At 46.5% G+C, this 14,831-nt stretch overlaps 1 protein-coding gene across 7 annotated transcripts in view; it reads right to left on the reverse strand.

The window, feature by feature from the left end:
• The window catches only part of COL6A3 (collagen type VI alpha 3 chain), a 72,495-nt gene extending 58,400 nt beyond the window's left edge, over positions 1-14,095 (reverse strand). For 2 of the 7 annotated variants that reach the window (XM_045575831.1, XM_036421270.2), the window contains exons 1-3: positions 13,902-14,095; positions 3,070-3,187; positions 972-1,589 (exon numbers count right to left, since the gene is read on the reverse strand). In XM_045575831.1, the coding sequence (XP_045431787.1) occupies positions 972-1,589; positions 3,070-3,157 (706 nt within the window). In that variant the 5' untranslated portion in view covers positions 3,158-3,187; positions 13,902-14,095. The remainder of the gene's footprint in view (positions 1-971; positions 1,590-3,069; positions 3,188-13,901) is intronic. The other 5 variants (XM_045575832.1, XM_045575830.1, XM_036421274.2 and 2 more) reach the window with 4 other exon arrangements.
• Positions 14,096-14,831: the final 736 nt, after the last annotated feature.

The raw sequence follows: 14,831 nt of genomic DNA on the forward strand, positions 1-14,831 counted from the left end.
GCGTCTCACCCCTGGAACTCATCTCTCCTCTAAGGTCCTGGATTTCCCCTTCACTTCCTGTTCATGCTCCTAAAATCCCCTGTTCTCCATTGTCCATTGGCTTCATGGACCAGTTCTCCCCACCCTTCCTATCACTGATGAAGAAGCCTAGCCATGTACTGGTCAAAATTGCCATGTACGGTACACTTGACATTTTACTTATCAGATTCCTTCCCTATTGGTCTTTTAGACATTCAGCACTGCAGAGAGAGCTCACAGGCTTGACTGGTTAAATAACTTGCCAGCCAGTTCATTCTACACATGCCCCTGTGCGACAGCCCGTCAGTGTCATGTCAGCGTTATCAGTACTTACAAGCGGCACTGACAGGGCTTTTGAGTCAGGAGAGCCTCTGTGAGCACAGCCATGGTTGCAGCATGGACACGTGAGAAACCAGGCTCAGAGTCAAGGCCTAAGGGCCTCCAGCTGGGCTCTCTCTAACTGCATGTCACTTACCTTCTGGGGCTCCGTTTCCTCCAGATAGACTTGGACTGGATCATGTCTAAGGTTTCTAACAATTCTAACTCCACCAATTCTCTGGAATAAATTCCATGGAGCAAAAGACAGGCGCTCTCTTATTATCCTACTGGACACTAAAGCAGATACCTTTTCTCTCTCCATCCTCACTCTTTCCCATCTCCTTCTTTAAGGAGATGGCCCCTCTGTTCCCATCACAAGTGGCCACACTGACGCTTTCTTTTGTGGGATGTGGTTTTTTTGAGTTAAAGTGTAATTGCTTGATGTGGGTGAGTGCTCTGTCTCAGAAGGCAACTACAGAGACTATTCAAACCTTTGTTTTTAAACCTGCGAATGCTCCTTTCCCTGATCCACCCGCCATGGTTTAGCCATAGTGGTGCTTTAAGGCCAGCGGGAGCCAAGCTTATCTCAAGGAACAGCAAGGCGGGCAGCAGCGTGGCGGCGACATTGCCATTACCTGTGATGTCTTTAAGGGCCTCTGTGCCTCCAGCCCTTTCTAGAATCACGGATGAACGCACATAGGATACTAAGTTGCCTACTATGTCATGAAGGGAGGTGACATTCTCTAGGTTGAAAACATGCATATTGAACGGTTCGCTTGCTATTTCTTTTAAGGCTCCTTCGTCTGCATCCTCAACTCCAATTGCAAACACGTTAACGTCAGCAGATTTAAGTTCCGCTGGGGGCAGAGCAAGATGGTGGTCCGAGTGTCCATCAGTTAACACTACGATAACCTGAGGGACTCCGTCCCCGGCCCTGCTTCCAGCAGCCTCAGTGAGGTGGTTCTGTGTTACGTATTCTAATCCTGTTCCGGTCTGATTGCTTCCCTCAGTATAAGACAGGTTGGAAATATGAGAGAGGACCTCTTGTTTGGAATGGTACGTATTTAACAGGAACTCGGTATGTGGGTTGCCGTTGAACTTGACCAGAGCAAAACGGAAATCATTTTCTCCCACAGCTAAAGATTTTATAACATCATATAGAAACTCTCGAACAAGTTGGAAATGTTCCTTTCCAATGCTCCAAGAGGAATCCACTAGAAATATTATATCGGCAGCGGCACCATTTCTGATATCTTTAAAAAAAGACATTGGTTTAGAGTTTTCTCCTATTCAAGCAGTTACTTCATATCAGCGCAAAGCCTTCCTAAACTAAGTCAGCGTGCACTATGCTCTCACTAAACAATCCACACCTCACTGGCAATGCAGACAGGCAGGCTGACTTACCTGAGGAGTGGGGACCTGGACCTCAGACTCAAAGTCCCAGTCATTGGCCTGAGTTCCCTACATAATCACTGATTGCACTGTTCTGGGGCAGGTCCAGGATTGGGAGGGTGGGGGGGATCCCCCAGGGTGTTTTTTATCTCAAGCACGATTTTTGTGGCACTTTGAACCCCAACCCTCACTTGACCAGACAGGAGGGATAGCCTATCACGAGTGAGTAGCCATCATTTTATAAATTCAGTCTTCACTTTTGGGATCTAAAGCAGAGCCCTAATGAGAAGGAACAGTGAAAATTACTGCTGTCTTATAGTAACTAGCCTCCAATGCTTTGGGTAATTCCAAGAAAAATGCACATAGTAAATAAGTCTTCCTTAAGTGAAGATGACTTGTGTTACTGTAGAGAAAGGCAAAGCCTCATGCTTCTCAGATGGTTTAGCATGAGGAAAGGGACCTTAGCATATTTATTAGGGCCAGAAAAGCCTTCATGGGTGTTGGAGATAATCTCTCTCTCTCTCTCAAAGATAAATCCAGTGGGCCCTCATCAATGGGAGCTGGAGGCTGAGGGTGTGGGAACTGCCCTTCTGCAATGGTGGCCAGGCTGGCTGATCACAGCTGGCTCCTGGCCTCTACTTACCTCGGGCTGATCTGATGCCCAACCAATGATCCCCTTCCACTGAGCTGGCGCCCATTGCCCTCCATCTAACCACTAGTGGGGTGAGCTCTCTCAGCAAAGGAGAGGGGACCTAGTCATCCTCTGAGCTCACAATGCATGAAGCATTTCTCCATTTTCTCAATCTCTGCAAGCAAATTTTTAATTGGGTTCATTAGGATGGATTTTTTTTTTTTAATGGTTTGGAGAAACTGGTTTTTAAGAGATTAGATGACTGCTGATGACAAATGTTTCTGAGTCCGGACTACAGAGAGAGGGTACTACTTTCTGTGTTTTGTTTCCAAGGAAATCAATGTTTACTCTCAATGGTTGTCTTCTGGTTTTAAGCACTCAGAGATTAACACGTGCCAGAAATGTAGAAAAGCTGTTCCAATGGTAAAATATTTGTGATACAAACTTTCTGCTCATGCTCTGTGTAAGAATCAACCACTTCTGAACCAACTTCAAGATATCAAATTCAAGTTCTAGTAAAAGCAAGCCATCTCTCACTGAATAAAGTGTCTGAGAAGATCTGTAAACTAGATGAACATTTTGCAATGATCGGCTTAGCTGGCTCCTAGAGGCATCTCTAAGCTCTAAAGCAAGCTCCTGAGGGCTAAGGGTTGAAATCAGAGAACGCTGCTCCTTTTACAACAGTTTTAAGAGACAGTTCTGGATCTTACCTGGTTGTTGCTGCGCACGAGTTAATGAGAAGCCTGAGAGAAAAAGGCAAAAGATGGCCACCAAGGGCAAATGTCGGTGTTTCCTCATTTTGAGTTTGTCTAAGCACCACGTGTGAACCTGAAAGAGAAAACAGGGTGGAGGAGAATGAGCAGCATTTGACTCTTAGATTGCTACCGAGTGAATTAAGGACTTGTTGCTCTTAAGAAAAATAGTTTTGACTGAATATTTAAATGAGACTCTTTAAATCTAATGGTTGCATTACTTTGGCCATAGCTAAAAACTGTGCTACTAAACCTTTTTTCCTCTCAAACAGAGGCAGGCAACAGCAACATGTCAGAGTGGGAGAGTCAGGGGTAAGGTGCCCACAGTCTCAGAAGTGGCAGTTTGTGGACACCTTAACTTTGTGATTCACATTTAGAGCAATCCCCACAGACATACACACACACACACAGAGAGAGAGAGAGAGAGAGAGAGAGAGAGAGAGAGAGAGAGAGAGAGAGAGAGAGAGAGAGAGAGAGAGCGCTTCAGTTATGGAGTAATGGAGGGAACAGATTTCGCCCAGATCATGGTGTATGCAAACACAACCACAGCAGCTGGGACCACTTTTAATCTCCCCCTTATTCTCTATTAATATTTATACAAAATCTTTTACTGCTCCAAAGCACTAGTTACGGGCATCTCTCTCTGCTCAGGTCTCTACTGGACCCAGGTCAGCAGTTTATAAGTGTCTGTTCCCTTGGAGTCCACTAATTGTAAGTGGGGATCCATGTCCTTGATGGAGAAGCTCACCACTTCCCTGGGACTGAGTGGAAGGATGGGATGTGTAGATGACCAAGATTTCCTCAAAGAAGTTCTGGGAAGGGCCAGAACCAAATCCATCATCACGTGAACTTTCAGAGGCTAGATCATATCATTGGCTATACTTCCTGAGCGTTAGGAAGTATTTTGGTGTATTGAAAAATGTATTGAGTAGACTACAATTAGGTGGGGAAAGCCCATTTGATTGAAGAAACATAAATACATTTAATCTAGAGAGATTGAGTTACCCCCATAATTGATCTTTCATTGTTAGGGTTTGAAAATTAAAAGGAAGATCTTGTGAATGAAAATATGTGAATAAAAAAACCAAACACATCTCTCTCAGTTTTCAAGTATATGTCAGATTTTTAAAAGTGATTCTTTTTTTATCTTCTAATCCTAACAGTCAAAATCCTTCTAAATTACTTTTATATCCCCCTGCCTTGGGAGTGGTTTGACTCTTGCTGGGAGAGCTAAGGGGAAACAAGAGCAAATGAGACATGTAGAACAGCTTCTGAAATGTCATCACTGTTGACAAAGGGAGGACACTGACAAGACTGCATGAGCCTGGAAGAAGTGAGGACAGAAATACATCACAAATTGAATGACCTAGACGAAGTGGGTAAAAGTCTAGAAGCATACAATCCACCAAGACTGAATCACAAAGAAACAGAAAATCTGAATAGACTTAAAATGAGTTAAGAGATTATTTCAGTGATCGAAAATCTCCCAATGAAGAAAAGTCCAGGACCAAATGGCTTCACTGGAGAATTTCCCAAACATTTAAAGAAGAATTAATAATGATCCTTCTTAAACACTTCCAAAAAAACTGAAGAGCAGGAAACCCTGTCAAACTCATCATATGAGGCCAACATTACCCCAACACCAACATCTAACAAAGATATTACAAGACAAGAAAGCTATAGACCAACATCCCTGATGAGTAGAAATGCAAAACTTCTCAACAAAGCAAACTCAATTCAACAACACATTAACAGGGTGATGCATGACCAAGAACTCCTGGAAAGCAAAGATGGTTCAATACATGAAAATTAATCAATGTAATACATAGCATTAACAGAATGAAGGACAAAAAAATACAGAAATATCCCATTATAAACTCAACACCCTTTCATGATTTAAAAAACAAAAACAAAAAACACTTAAACTAGAAATAGGAGGAAATTACCTTAACATAATAAAGGTCCTATATTAAAAGCCTACTGCTAATTTCTTACTCAGTAGTGAAAAAATATGAAAGCTTTCCTTCTAAGATCAGGAATAAAGCAAGTGTGCCCTCTCTCACCACATCTATTAACATAGCATTTGAATGCCTAACCAGAGCAAATGTATGCAAAACTGTATGCGTGACAGGGTGTTTCCTGGGGATAGAGTCTAGGTTCCCATGTGACTCTCCCACCCAAGTTCAAGCACCACTGTGCCAATGAAAGTTTCCATGCACATCTTTCAGGAGGTCCAGCTCAATTGCTTTAAGAATCTGATCCAGACACAAAAATACTCTAAGTAGCATTCCAAAACAATTCTGTAGTCTGCACTAGAGCTCAATAAAATCAAAGTCATCCTAGGATGAAAGCTGGAATGTCTTTCTGAGACATTATACATGCTGAACTGTCTCCTAAGGAAAATGAGAATTTTAAATTGGTTGAAAACTCTATGTAAAGATTTTTATTTCCGAGATGTTAATCTTTAAGACAGCAATCCCCTAAATTAATTGCTTCCTATTGGGACACAAAGTAATGGAATAAATATACAGTGCACAGGATCTGTCTTTTCCAAAATCTATTCAGCCATTGAAGAGAGGGGAGGGGAGGGGGAGAAGAGAGGAGGGAGTGGAGAAGCTCTTCCAACTCTGAAAATGAAGGGCAGGAGAGAAGTTTGTGAGCTAATGAGTTATCCAGGCTCCGCTGGTGACTAATAAACTCACATGATTTGGTGGAGCTGAATTCCCAGGTGGGAAAACGCCTCCCTGCCACACACTTTTCCTGCCATCCCACTTAGGAGCAGCCATGTGGCTCAGGCTTCCCAGCCCAGATGATGAATATTTGTTAATGCTTCTGTTTGCAGTTAAATCTACTCTATTGTTCACCATGTCAGGGAGTCCCAATTTTTTAAAACTGAAGTTCCTCGCAACAAATCTTGGAGAATTTATTTTTTCATTTAGATGATTAAAAGATGCCCACATCATCGCCCCCAAATGATCACCTGGCTTTTCCACTTTAATAAGGGGAAATGAGGCAGTCACTACCCCCTGTCCTCTCCTCCCCACCACACCAGGAAACAGACCAGTGAGCCCCAGGAATATTTACTGGTCTCGCAGTGGGACTTCATGCCAACAACCCAATGGCTGCTTACACCTCTCCCCTTTCATAGCTGGGGAACTAAAACCAGGTGAGACAAAGTGACTCTCCACAGCCACATAGAGCAAACAGGACCAGCATCCTCCCCAGAGCCAGAACAGAAGCCTGTGCGTCCAACGCCCCCTGAGAACCCAGGAAGCCCTCAGAGGCTGTGCCCAACTTGGCCCAGAGGGAGGGAACTCCCCGCGTCTCTTGGGAGAAAATAGACTTCTTTGGTGGTGACAGACCATGGAGTCTGTGTCAACAGAACCCGTTTGTTCACTGCTGTCCTTTCAATATGGAACAAGCTGGCTGCTCGAGACCCTTGGATTGGGTGGGGCGATGTGCCGCTTTGTGTCATAGGCTCTGTCCTAAAGCAACAAATTTAATAATAGCACTTCAAGGCAGTTTTGTTCTTTCTGGTTTGCATTAGTAATTCCTCTTTTTTTTAAATCTGCTTCCTTCTCAAAAAGCATCTTTTTGCTTTTAGTAGCTGTCCACTCCCAACTTGAAAAGATGCCCCATACAATAAAGGTGGTTTTGCACGGCCATGGACTTAACTTTGTGGTCAGTCACAGTCCAGAGACTTTCCCAGGCTATTTTTCAATTCCGTGGGTTTAGTTTTCATGAAGTTTACTCAAAGGCTTCTCCATTTTCCACGTCTGGAAATCTTTTTTAAGAAAGACACATACACAGGCACACAAGGAAACAATTTTGAAACCAAGGCTTAAACACATCCAGAGCGCCCATTGTGAAGTCATTTATTCGGTCTCCTCCAAAGCACTGCCTTTGAAACGAGGCTGGACCTCCTATCAAGTGCTGGGACTTGGGTTAACTCCTAGCTGTCCTGGCTAAAACGGGAGCTGCAGAAACAATCAGAGGCCACGGGAGAGAGGGGCCATCTGCCGCTAAATGAATGGTCACATTTCAGTAAAGCCGAGGGTCCTGAGCCACCAGCCCCTCCTTCTCTCTCTTTTGCTCACTCTGCTTCCTTGTCTGCCTGAACCCTGCAAAGGGAGTCCCCATTCTTAGCCCCAGAGAGGAAGCTAAGAGGGGTTTATTGGGTCCATCTGTTAGGAGGAGAGTGGACATGACATACTACTGTCATTTGAAAGAGCTCTGGAGGATCTTCAAAAGCAACTGATTGGGAACAGCCCTGAGAAAACCCCTTCAAAGAAATACATCAGAACCTGCACTTCCATCCCATGAAAGTTCACTATAATAGATAAGAAACATCAGTGGCAAGTTCCGATCTGTAATCAGGGATCTACTTGACCCAGGCCCTGACTGTGTTTCCTGGGGCAGCAACGTCTTAAGGCCTCCTCTGTGTTGACCCAGCCTCGCTGCCACTTGTTGGTGTCCTCGGTAGACACTGTGTGGCTGACTCGAGTCTCCATCTCTCCCTGGCAAAATCGAGTGAAACAGTTCAAGTACTGGAAGAAAGCCGGACAGGAAATGCAGGTTGGAAGGTCCCCCCAAAAGCAGCCTCCTCCTGAAGGAGGCCACGTGAGGGGGTGCTGAGCACACGGGGGTTCGCTTCCTTCCCCATAAAGGCAACTTCTAGAAGCTCCAGGGGAACTGCCCACACAGCTGGAAATTTATATGAATTTATATGAAGACATAATCCCAGGGTCTGAGGCAATGCCCAGCAAGCAGAAAGCTCCATCTCTGCTGTCATTGGGTGCCCTAAACCCACGGATGCAGATGTCAAAACATTTACCCTCTGAAGCAGGAGTCCCCAGACAAAGCTTCCCCAACGTACGCCACTAATTACAAACATTGGGCGGAAACTGGCTCAGCGTCACGGTAAGGTGGAGGAATGCCTTAGAAATGGTGCAAAAATGGCACAAACTCCCATTGCATCCCAGCCCCATGTCACAGGCCACTGGTGGCTCCAGGTGAGGGCTCGGTGCATGTCCCCCTCGCTTCCTTTCCTGGCCACTGCCTTCGGGCTGCAGGCCTCTCTGAAACACAGTGTCCCATTGTGGAATTATTCAGGGTGGCTAACGTGTTCTCATATTCTAAGGAAAATTAAACATTTTGGTTTGCTTTCTGGTCTGATTCATGATCGAGTCTAAAAGAGAAGCTTACTTAAAGGAGAGACTCTAAAACACTAAGTTAAAACATCTGATAAGATATCATCAACTCTGGTCTGGGCATACAGGCTGGGAAAACACTCCCGGTAAAGGTCAGTGACTGTCTCCCAGCCTCGCTTTGGTGGAGTGTGAAACAAGGTGAACTGCCCCATGCTCACGTCCTTCCATCTGGCCCCCTGGGCTCTACCCAGTGACGGGCTTCCCGCCGCCCCCGCCAGAAACAAAGCGACCATCCCCCGCTCCACCTCAGGACCATCAAGGGCTCAGCTGAGCTGGCTCCAGCCCCAGTGCCGGCACTGGGCTGCCAATCGACTGATGGACATTCCAGAAGAGACAAACCAGTTTCCTGGAACGGCTCCCCCGGAGACCTGAGTCATCTCCAGCTGCCGTGCAGTTTTTAATTTTGAAATGAGACCAGTCCTTCCTTCCAGTAGCCAGTTTTCATGCTCTGGATCCTTGAAAACTAGATCTATAGCACACACCGAGGGGGGCGTGGGGGAGGCGTACAGAGCATTTCCTGTTGCACTTTTCCCTGGTCTCAAAATGTTTCTCCACATTTCCTGAGTCTTCGCTTTTGGGAGAACAGCAGGATTGCATTATGCTAGATGCAGCCAGACCCCTTCAAAACACTAACAATTTGCCTTTGGGAGAGGGTTTGGCAGAACTTTGCGTATTTGTCTTATTATTATTCTCTCCTTTTTCCTTTCCAGATTTTATAACAACAATTACCTCTTTGCTATGTAAACGTAAAACATGCTACTCTACAGGGGGGGGGAAAAAGTGCCTTTCTTCACAGGATGCTCAAAACCATACCCCTGGGCACTGTGCTCCCTCCATAGTCCTGGGCCCAGCTGTCTGTGCGTGGAACACACTGACGGGTGGGAGCACCCAGGAAATGGTGACTTGGCTTTGCTATGGGATCTGTGACCTCAGGCCACTAATTCACCATTTTTCATCTGAAGTGTCAAGGGTGTGGAGAAAGCATCAACCAAGGTAGCAATTTTGATTTTTTAAATATGCTTTATTGATTTTAGAGAGAGAGGAAGGGAGAAGAAGAAAGAGAGACAATGATAGAAGAGAGAAACATCGATGTGCTGCCTCCTGCATGCGCCTACTAGGGATTGGGCCTGAAACCCAGGCATGCGCCCTCACTGGGAATCTAACCAGCACCCTTTCAGTGCATGGGATGAAGCTCAACCCACTAAGCCACGCTAGGCAGTTCTCATTTTCTGATATTTTAAATAAGCAAATGGGCCAAAACCGACTGAAAGGTCCCCTTCCAGACAAGGCATATACATTAGTTGTGGGCACATCTCCATTGGGGGGTGTGCAAGAGGCAGCTGGTCGATGTTTCTCTCTCATCGACATTTCTAGCTCTCTATCTCTCTTCCTTCCTCTCTGTAAAAAATCAATAAAATACATTAAAAAAATAAATATATAATAAATAAATAAATAAATAAATAAGCAAATGGAAGTCAAACTTGCCAACCAGAGAGAAGGGCCTATGTCTTAGTCATTTTTGTCCCCTCCCTGGACCCCAAAGCTCCCCTAAGGAGGGCATCAGGGCTTATTAAACATAAATGAATATGAGCACACAGGAGCCAAATAGAGGATTAGATTTCTTCTCTCTGAGCTAAATTCTGTAACTCAGGACCTGAACTCTGGACTTCAGACTAACAACCAACCCTAAGTCTGAAAGTACATAATCTATTTTTTATTAACGAACATTTTAAATAAAATCTATTTTTTATTAACGAACATTCGTAATTATAGTTTGTGTGCATTGTTTAAAATGTGTTCAAACAAATTGCCTGTCAGGAGAGACTAGCAAAGTGCAGGTAATGAGAAATTTGAGTTACTTGATCAGTTCATCTTAACATCCCATCCAGTTCTAAATTTCAAAAATCCTACCCAGATACAGTGTGGCATAAATATGCAAACTTGCTTTGGCTCTGAAATATCTTACTGTTAATTCAAACTTTTCTTAGTAGGTATGGGAAAATGTTTCCTTAAAAGTTCTTCTTTGGTAAATGCTCTTATAGTGGAATCATCTTAGAGTGAAGAATACCTCATTTCAAGGCATACTTTCACCTCATACCTGAGTTAGAAAAAAAAGAAAATCTAAATTTACTTCTTCAGATACTGCAGTCACATCTTTTTAATTATGTATTGAAACCATCACTCCGTGGTTCCTTAAGTTACTCCCCAGCCCTGTTGAGATCTCTACCAACACTCCCTACAGATCAGAAACCCCACCCTGAGGACTCCAGCCTCACTGGGAGGTTTTTCTGGAGCTCGGAGGGTTATACCGCCCTCTAGAGGAAAGAAAGCCAAACTGCACTTTCAAGAACCGTTCTAACTCAAAATTTCATCTCCTTCCCAAAATAGACCTGTGAGACCAGAAGGTATTAAAAGACATGTTTTCGAGAATTAACATAAGTAATTTCTGAGGGGAAGCCCTCTTTGTAAATCAGGATGGCGTGTGTGCTGGCTGAGTGTGTTTAGGAGACAAGCAGCATCTCTTCTGAGAAGGCAAAGATTATCTCTGGAATTTTTACCTCGGAAAGAGAGAAACCATATCTAGAAGCATCTCATTCAAAGCTGTCTGAATTAGCAGGAATGTTTTTAAGCTTCCTTGCTTTAAAACCTTAGGGTTTCCATTTGCTAAGCTAGCGCTCCTAATAAAAATGGTTTAAGTGTCAGGTCCTGCCTCAAATCGCCCACTGTCTCTGTCAGCAGGGGAGTTTTACTGCCCACTTTCCACAGCGAAGACACCGTGAGAAGACTGCTCCCACAGGTCACCATGGGAAAGCTGCCTGGGACACAGCGTCCCGTTTTGGACGGGTGGGGACATCCCAGCCAACGCCTGACTCTTTTCTAAGAGATAACAAATCCTCAGGTTCTTCCAAAGAGAAGAGTGACAGAAACCAGTTTTCAAATAAAACTTATGACTGAAGTCATTAACATGCCTACAAGACAGTCCTACGCTATAGGCATCGTGACTTGCCAGTGAATTCTAAATCCTAAATGTGGAATTTCACATAAAAGTGGGGGGTGGCGCACACTGCTGTTAAGGGCCACGCTTTATCCCATTGTCTGAACACTGAGCGAGAAGACATAAAGCCCCGATGGCAAAAACTATCCCCGCTTTCACAGGGGAAGGAGATCCGATCTAACGCTGGCTTCAGGCGGCGGCGCCTGTGGCCTCCTAACCCAAAACTAAGGTCAGAGGGAAGCCTCATATGAGCCACAAATTGATCATGGATTGGTTAGAGGGGTTTCTTCCTCCTTTATCATCAGTGATGGGTTAGGTTCTAAGCTACAAGATCACAGACGACACTATGATGGGAAAATCCTGGACACTTTGGAAATTAAGGGAGGTGCAGAAAACAGACAATTCCTACCCAGAAAAGATACCTTTCTTCTATCAAAAAGAAGCTCAAGTTTGAGCATTCACCATATATCTGATCACCTGAGAGCTGCAGGTATGGTGGGGTGGGCACACACCCTTCCGAGTGCCAGAAGAGCCAGAGCCAAGGACTAGTATTCCAGAAGCTTCCCCAGCCACCTCCCAAGAAGGTGGGGTGGCCACACCCTCCAGGTCCCCAACTGGAAAGGGGCAGGACAGCCACACTCCTCCACCCCGCTATGGCATCCTTTCCCACCTCCTCCCGCTACCCCGTGTCCTCCCCATGGTTTTCTCACTGCCATGAGCAGACAATGAGACAAGTAAACCCATCATGAAAAACCCTCCTCTTAACAAAGAGCATAGCAAGACCACGAGACCATTCTTAGATCTCAAATTCCTACAAAATCCCCTCAGCTCCCCACCCCTGTGCCTTCACCCTCAGCAACAAGCCTTCACAAGAACAAAGCAAAACATAGGTCCCATCTTTCTGGGCCCCTCACCCCCCAGACCTGGCCTGAATGAGGGAAGCCACTCATTCAGAGGTGGTCTGATCACAGAGCTAGTGTCCATCCCTACGGCCACTCTCTTGCCCTGCACTTTGTTCTCCATTCATTGGAAGAGCCATGGGAAGCTTACACTTCTTTCCCTTTACTTTTAACAGAACGGGAGAGAGAGGAGGGCATTATCTCCTGAGGGAACGAAGCAGATAACACATCTAGATTAGAAAATCTAGACGTAAATTAGCTCGGGGTCCCCCATGGTAGGCCATCTGCTTTTCTGAAATGGTCAAGATGTTACCGCCTTCTCAGCCACCCACTGGCTCTGTCGCCTCAGCAAGGAATTCAGCCTCTCGGAGCGCCCCACTCTTCATCTTTGAAACCAAGGGACCACGCCCCAGAGGCGCCCATCTAGAGCCTCTCCCATTATCTGTGGCCCAGCAGAGAACGCAGAGGTCCCAATGACGTCCAGCAGCCACTGGTTCTCAGTCTAATGCTGGTTAGAAACATAAAATGCCTGAGTTTAAAGCCATCTCTGTTCAGGGTTTCAAAGAGTTAAGAATGGGTGGGTCCTTGGGAGGCTGGGGGATCCCAGGCTGAGGATCACTATCCACATGGGCTCTGAGCAGCCTTGCAGCCCTGAGATCCCACAGCTCTCGAGGTGCTGCCTGGCATGGGGCAACACCCCTGCATCAGAGCAGTTTCTTCTTGGGGTTCAGAGCAGCTTCTAAGTCTGCTTGGGTGGCTAGGAAGTGCTATTTTTTTTTTTTTTTTTTTTTTTTTTTTTTTTGCATTCCCCAATACTCCATGAGGCCCTTCCCAGGGCCCCACCCCCACCCTCTCCACACTGATTTCCTAACACAGTGAGCCCTTGAAATAAGTCCCCAGAGCAGGCTGGCAACTGTCAGGGAACACTTTCCATCCTGGGTGAGAGGCCCGAACCCCACCCTGCGGCCAGGGAACAGACCTGGGCCTCCGGCTTGGCACCGCCCTCCATCTGAGCAGCGCAGGCCGTGGCCCCGGGGACCCTGCCTTATCCACTGGGCATGCCGCCCAAACTCCAATGCCTTCTCCCAGCCTGACCCTGAGGCTCCTTTGAGCAACCGCAGAGGACAAAGGCTTCACCAGGGGCTCCTGAAAAAATGAAGCCCCGGTGATAACGCTGACTCTTAACTTGGCCCTGATCCTGGGCTCCAAAGTCTCCAGAGCCCCTCCAAAGGACACAGATGTGCTCCCCCAGCCCAGCCCCTGTGCGGACCCAGCAGAAAACCCGCCTGGGGCTCCTGGGAGGGCCGAGAGGCCTCCCTAAGGAGCAGCCCGCAGGTAGCTCCCGAGTTCTCCCTGCTAACAAACAGATTCTCACAGAGTTCCAGGAGAATATCACAACCAATAAATGCCTATGAGCCCAGACACGGCTGCTGTAGGGCACAGGCTGAGACAGAGAACTCAGGGCCCCACAGCCCAGCCCAGGTACCCCCATTGGCAGCCCACGCCTCCACTGAGTCAGAGAAAGCCAGTGGTCACAAACCGAGAAAGAAAAATCAACTGAATCCTCCAGAAACCTGCAACTTATAAAGAAATCTACGACTCTAAGGAGCGACCCTGAGACCATCTGGACATGGTCACCAGCTCCAGAGGAGATCCCTTCTTCCCACAGACTCGGGTGGCACTTACCCTGAGAAACCTGAAGAGGGGATGTCCCTGGGCTTCTGTGCTCAGCTCTGTTGGGTCTGGCGCATGTTCTGCCCACTCCCGGAGGCTCCCTTCCGTTCCGCAGGAGGAGCACTCGCTGCGGTCCCTGCAGGAGGCTGGAGCACAGAGGACTGAGCGCCTTTGGTGGAAGATCCGAGCTGCAACTGGCCCAGGTCCAGGGGTACAGTCAGGGCTTCCTCCAGCTCCTCCCCTTCGCCTCCCTCCCCCACCCCTCTCTCCCCCTCCCCACCGCAGGCCTGCCCCACACTGTAAATGAAAACCAGACTCCCTCTGTTGCTCCTGGCCCACTGCGGGCTGATGTCACCCTCTGAATGCCGTCTTCACCCTACAGCGTTCAGCTGGGCTCCGGCAAACCCTGACTCTTGAAAGAGAAATTCACCAATTCGGACTGGTCACCTTTGGGGCCCGGCCCCCAGTGGCAGAGAGAATGAATTTTAGAATTTTTTCTTAGGTCTCCATGGTTTTCCTGCAATGTTTTCCAACACCATCGGAAAGGAAAACAGGAAATGCAGTCGCCCCTCCACCCTCACCAGGCCCGCCCGCTTCTTCTTCAAGTTTCTGAATTGAGACTTCTCCTAATAACCTCCCCTTTCAAAGACTGAGAGACCAGCAATGAGAACCACCCGGTTTTCCAGTTTTCTGCAAACCATAGCTCTGTTTGCCAGTGAAAAGGCAAGAAAAGGAGGTGGATTTTTTTTTTATTTTTTTTTTTTTTTTACAGTTCAGTACATAATGATTCTGATTGTGAGGGTTAGGACCCCATTCTCCTCTTGCTTTGAGTTTCAAGAAGGTTCTTGAGAAAGAACTCACGTTTCCACGGGGCTTTGCACAGTTCACAACACTCTGACATACAGCCTTTCTTTTACCTCAAACATCAGCCAGCACCCCAAA

Source organism: Pipistrellus kuhlii, unplaced genomic scaffold (genome assembly GCF_014108245.1).
Source record: "Pipistrellus kuhlii isolate mPipKuh1 unplaced genomic scaffold, mPipKuh1.p scaffold_m20_p_7, whole genome shotgun sequence".
NCBI classification, from domain to species: Eukaryota; Metazoa; Chordata; class Mammalia; order Chiroptera; family Vespertilionidae; genus Pipistrellus; species Pipistrellus kuhlii.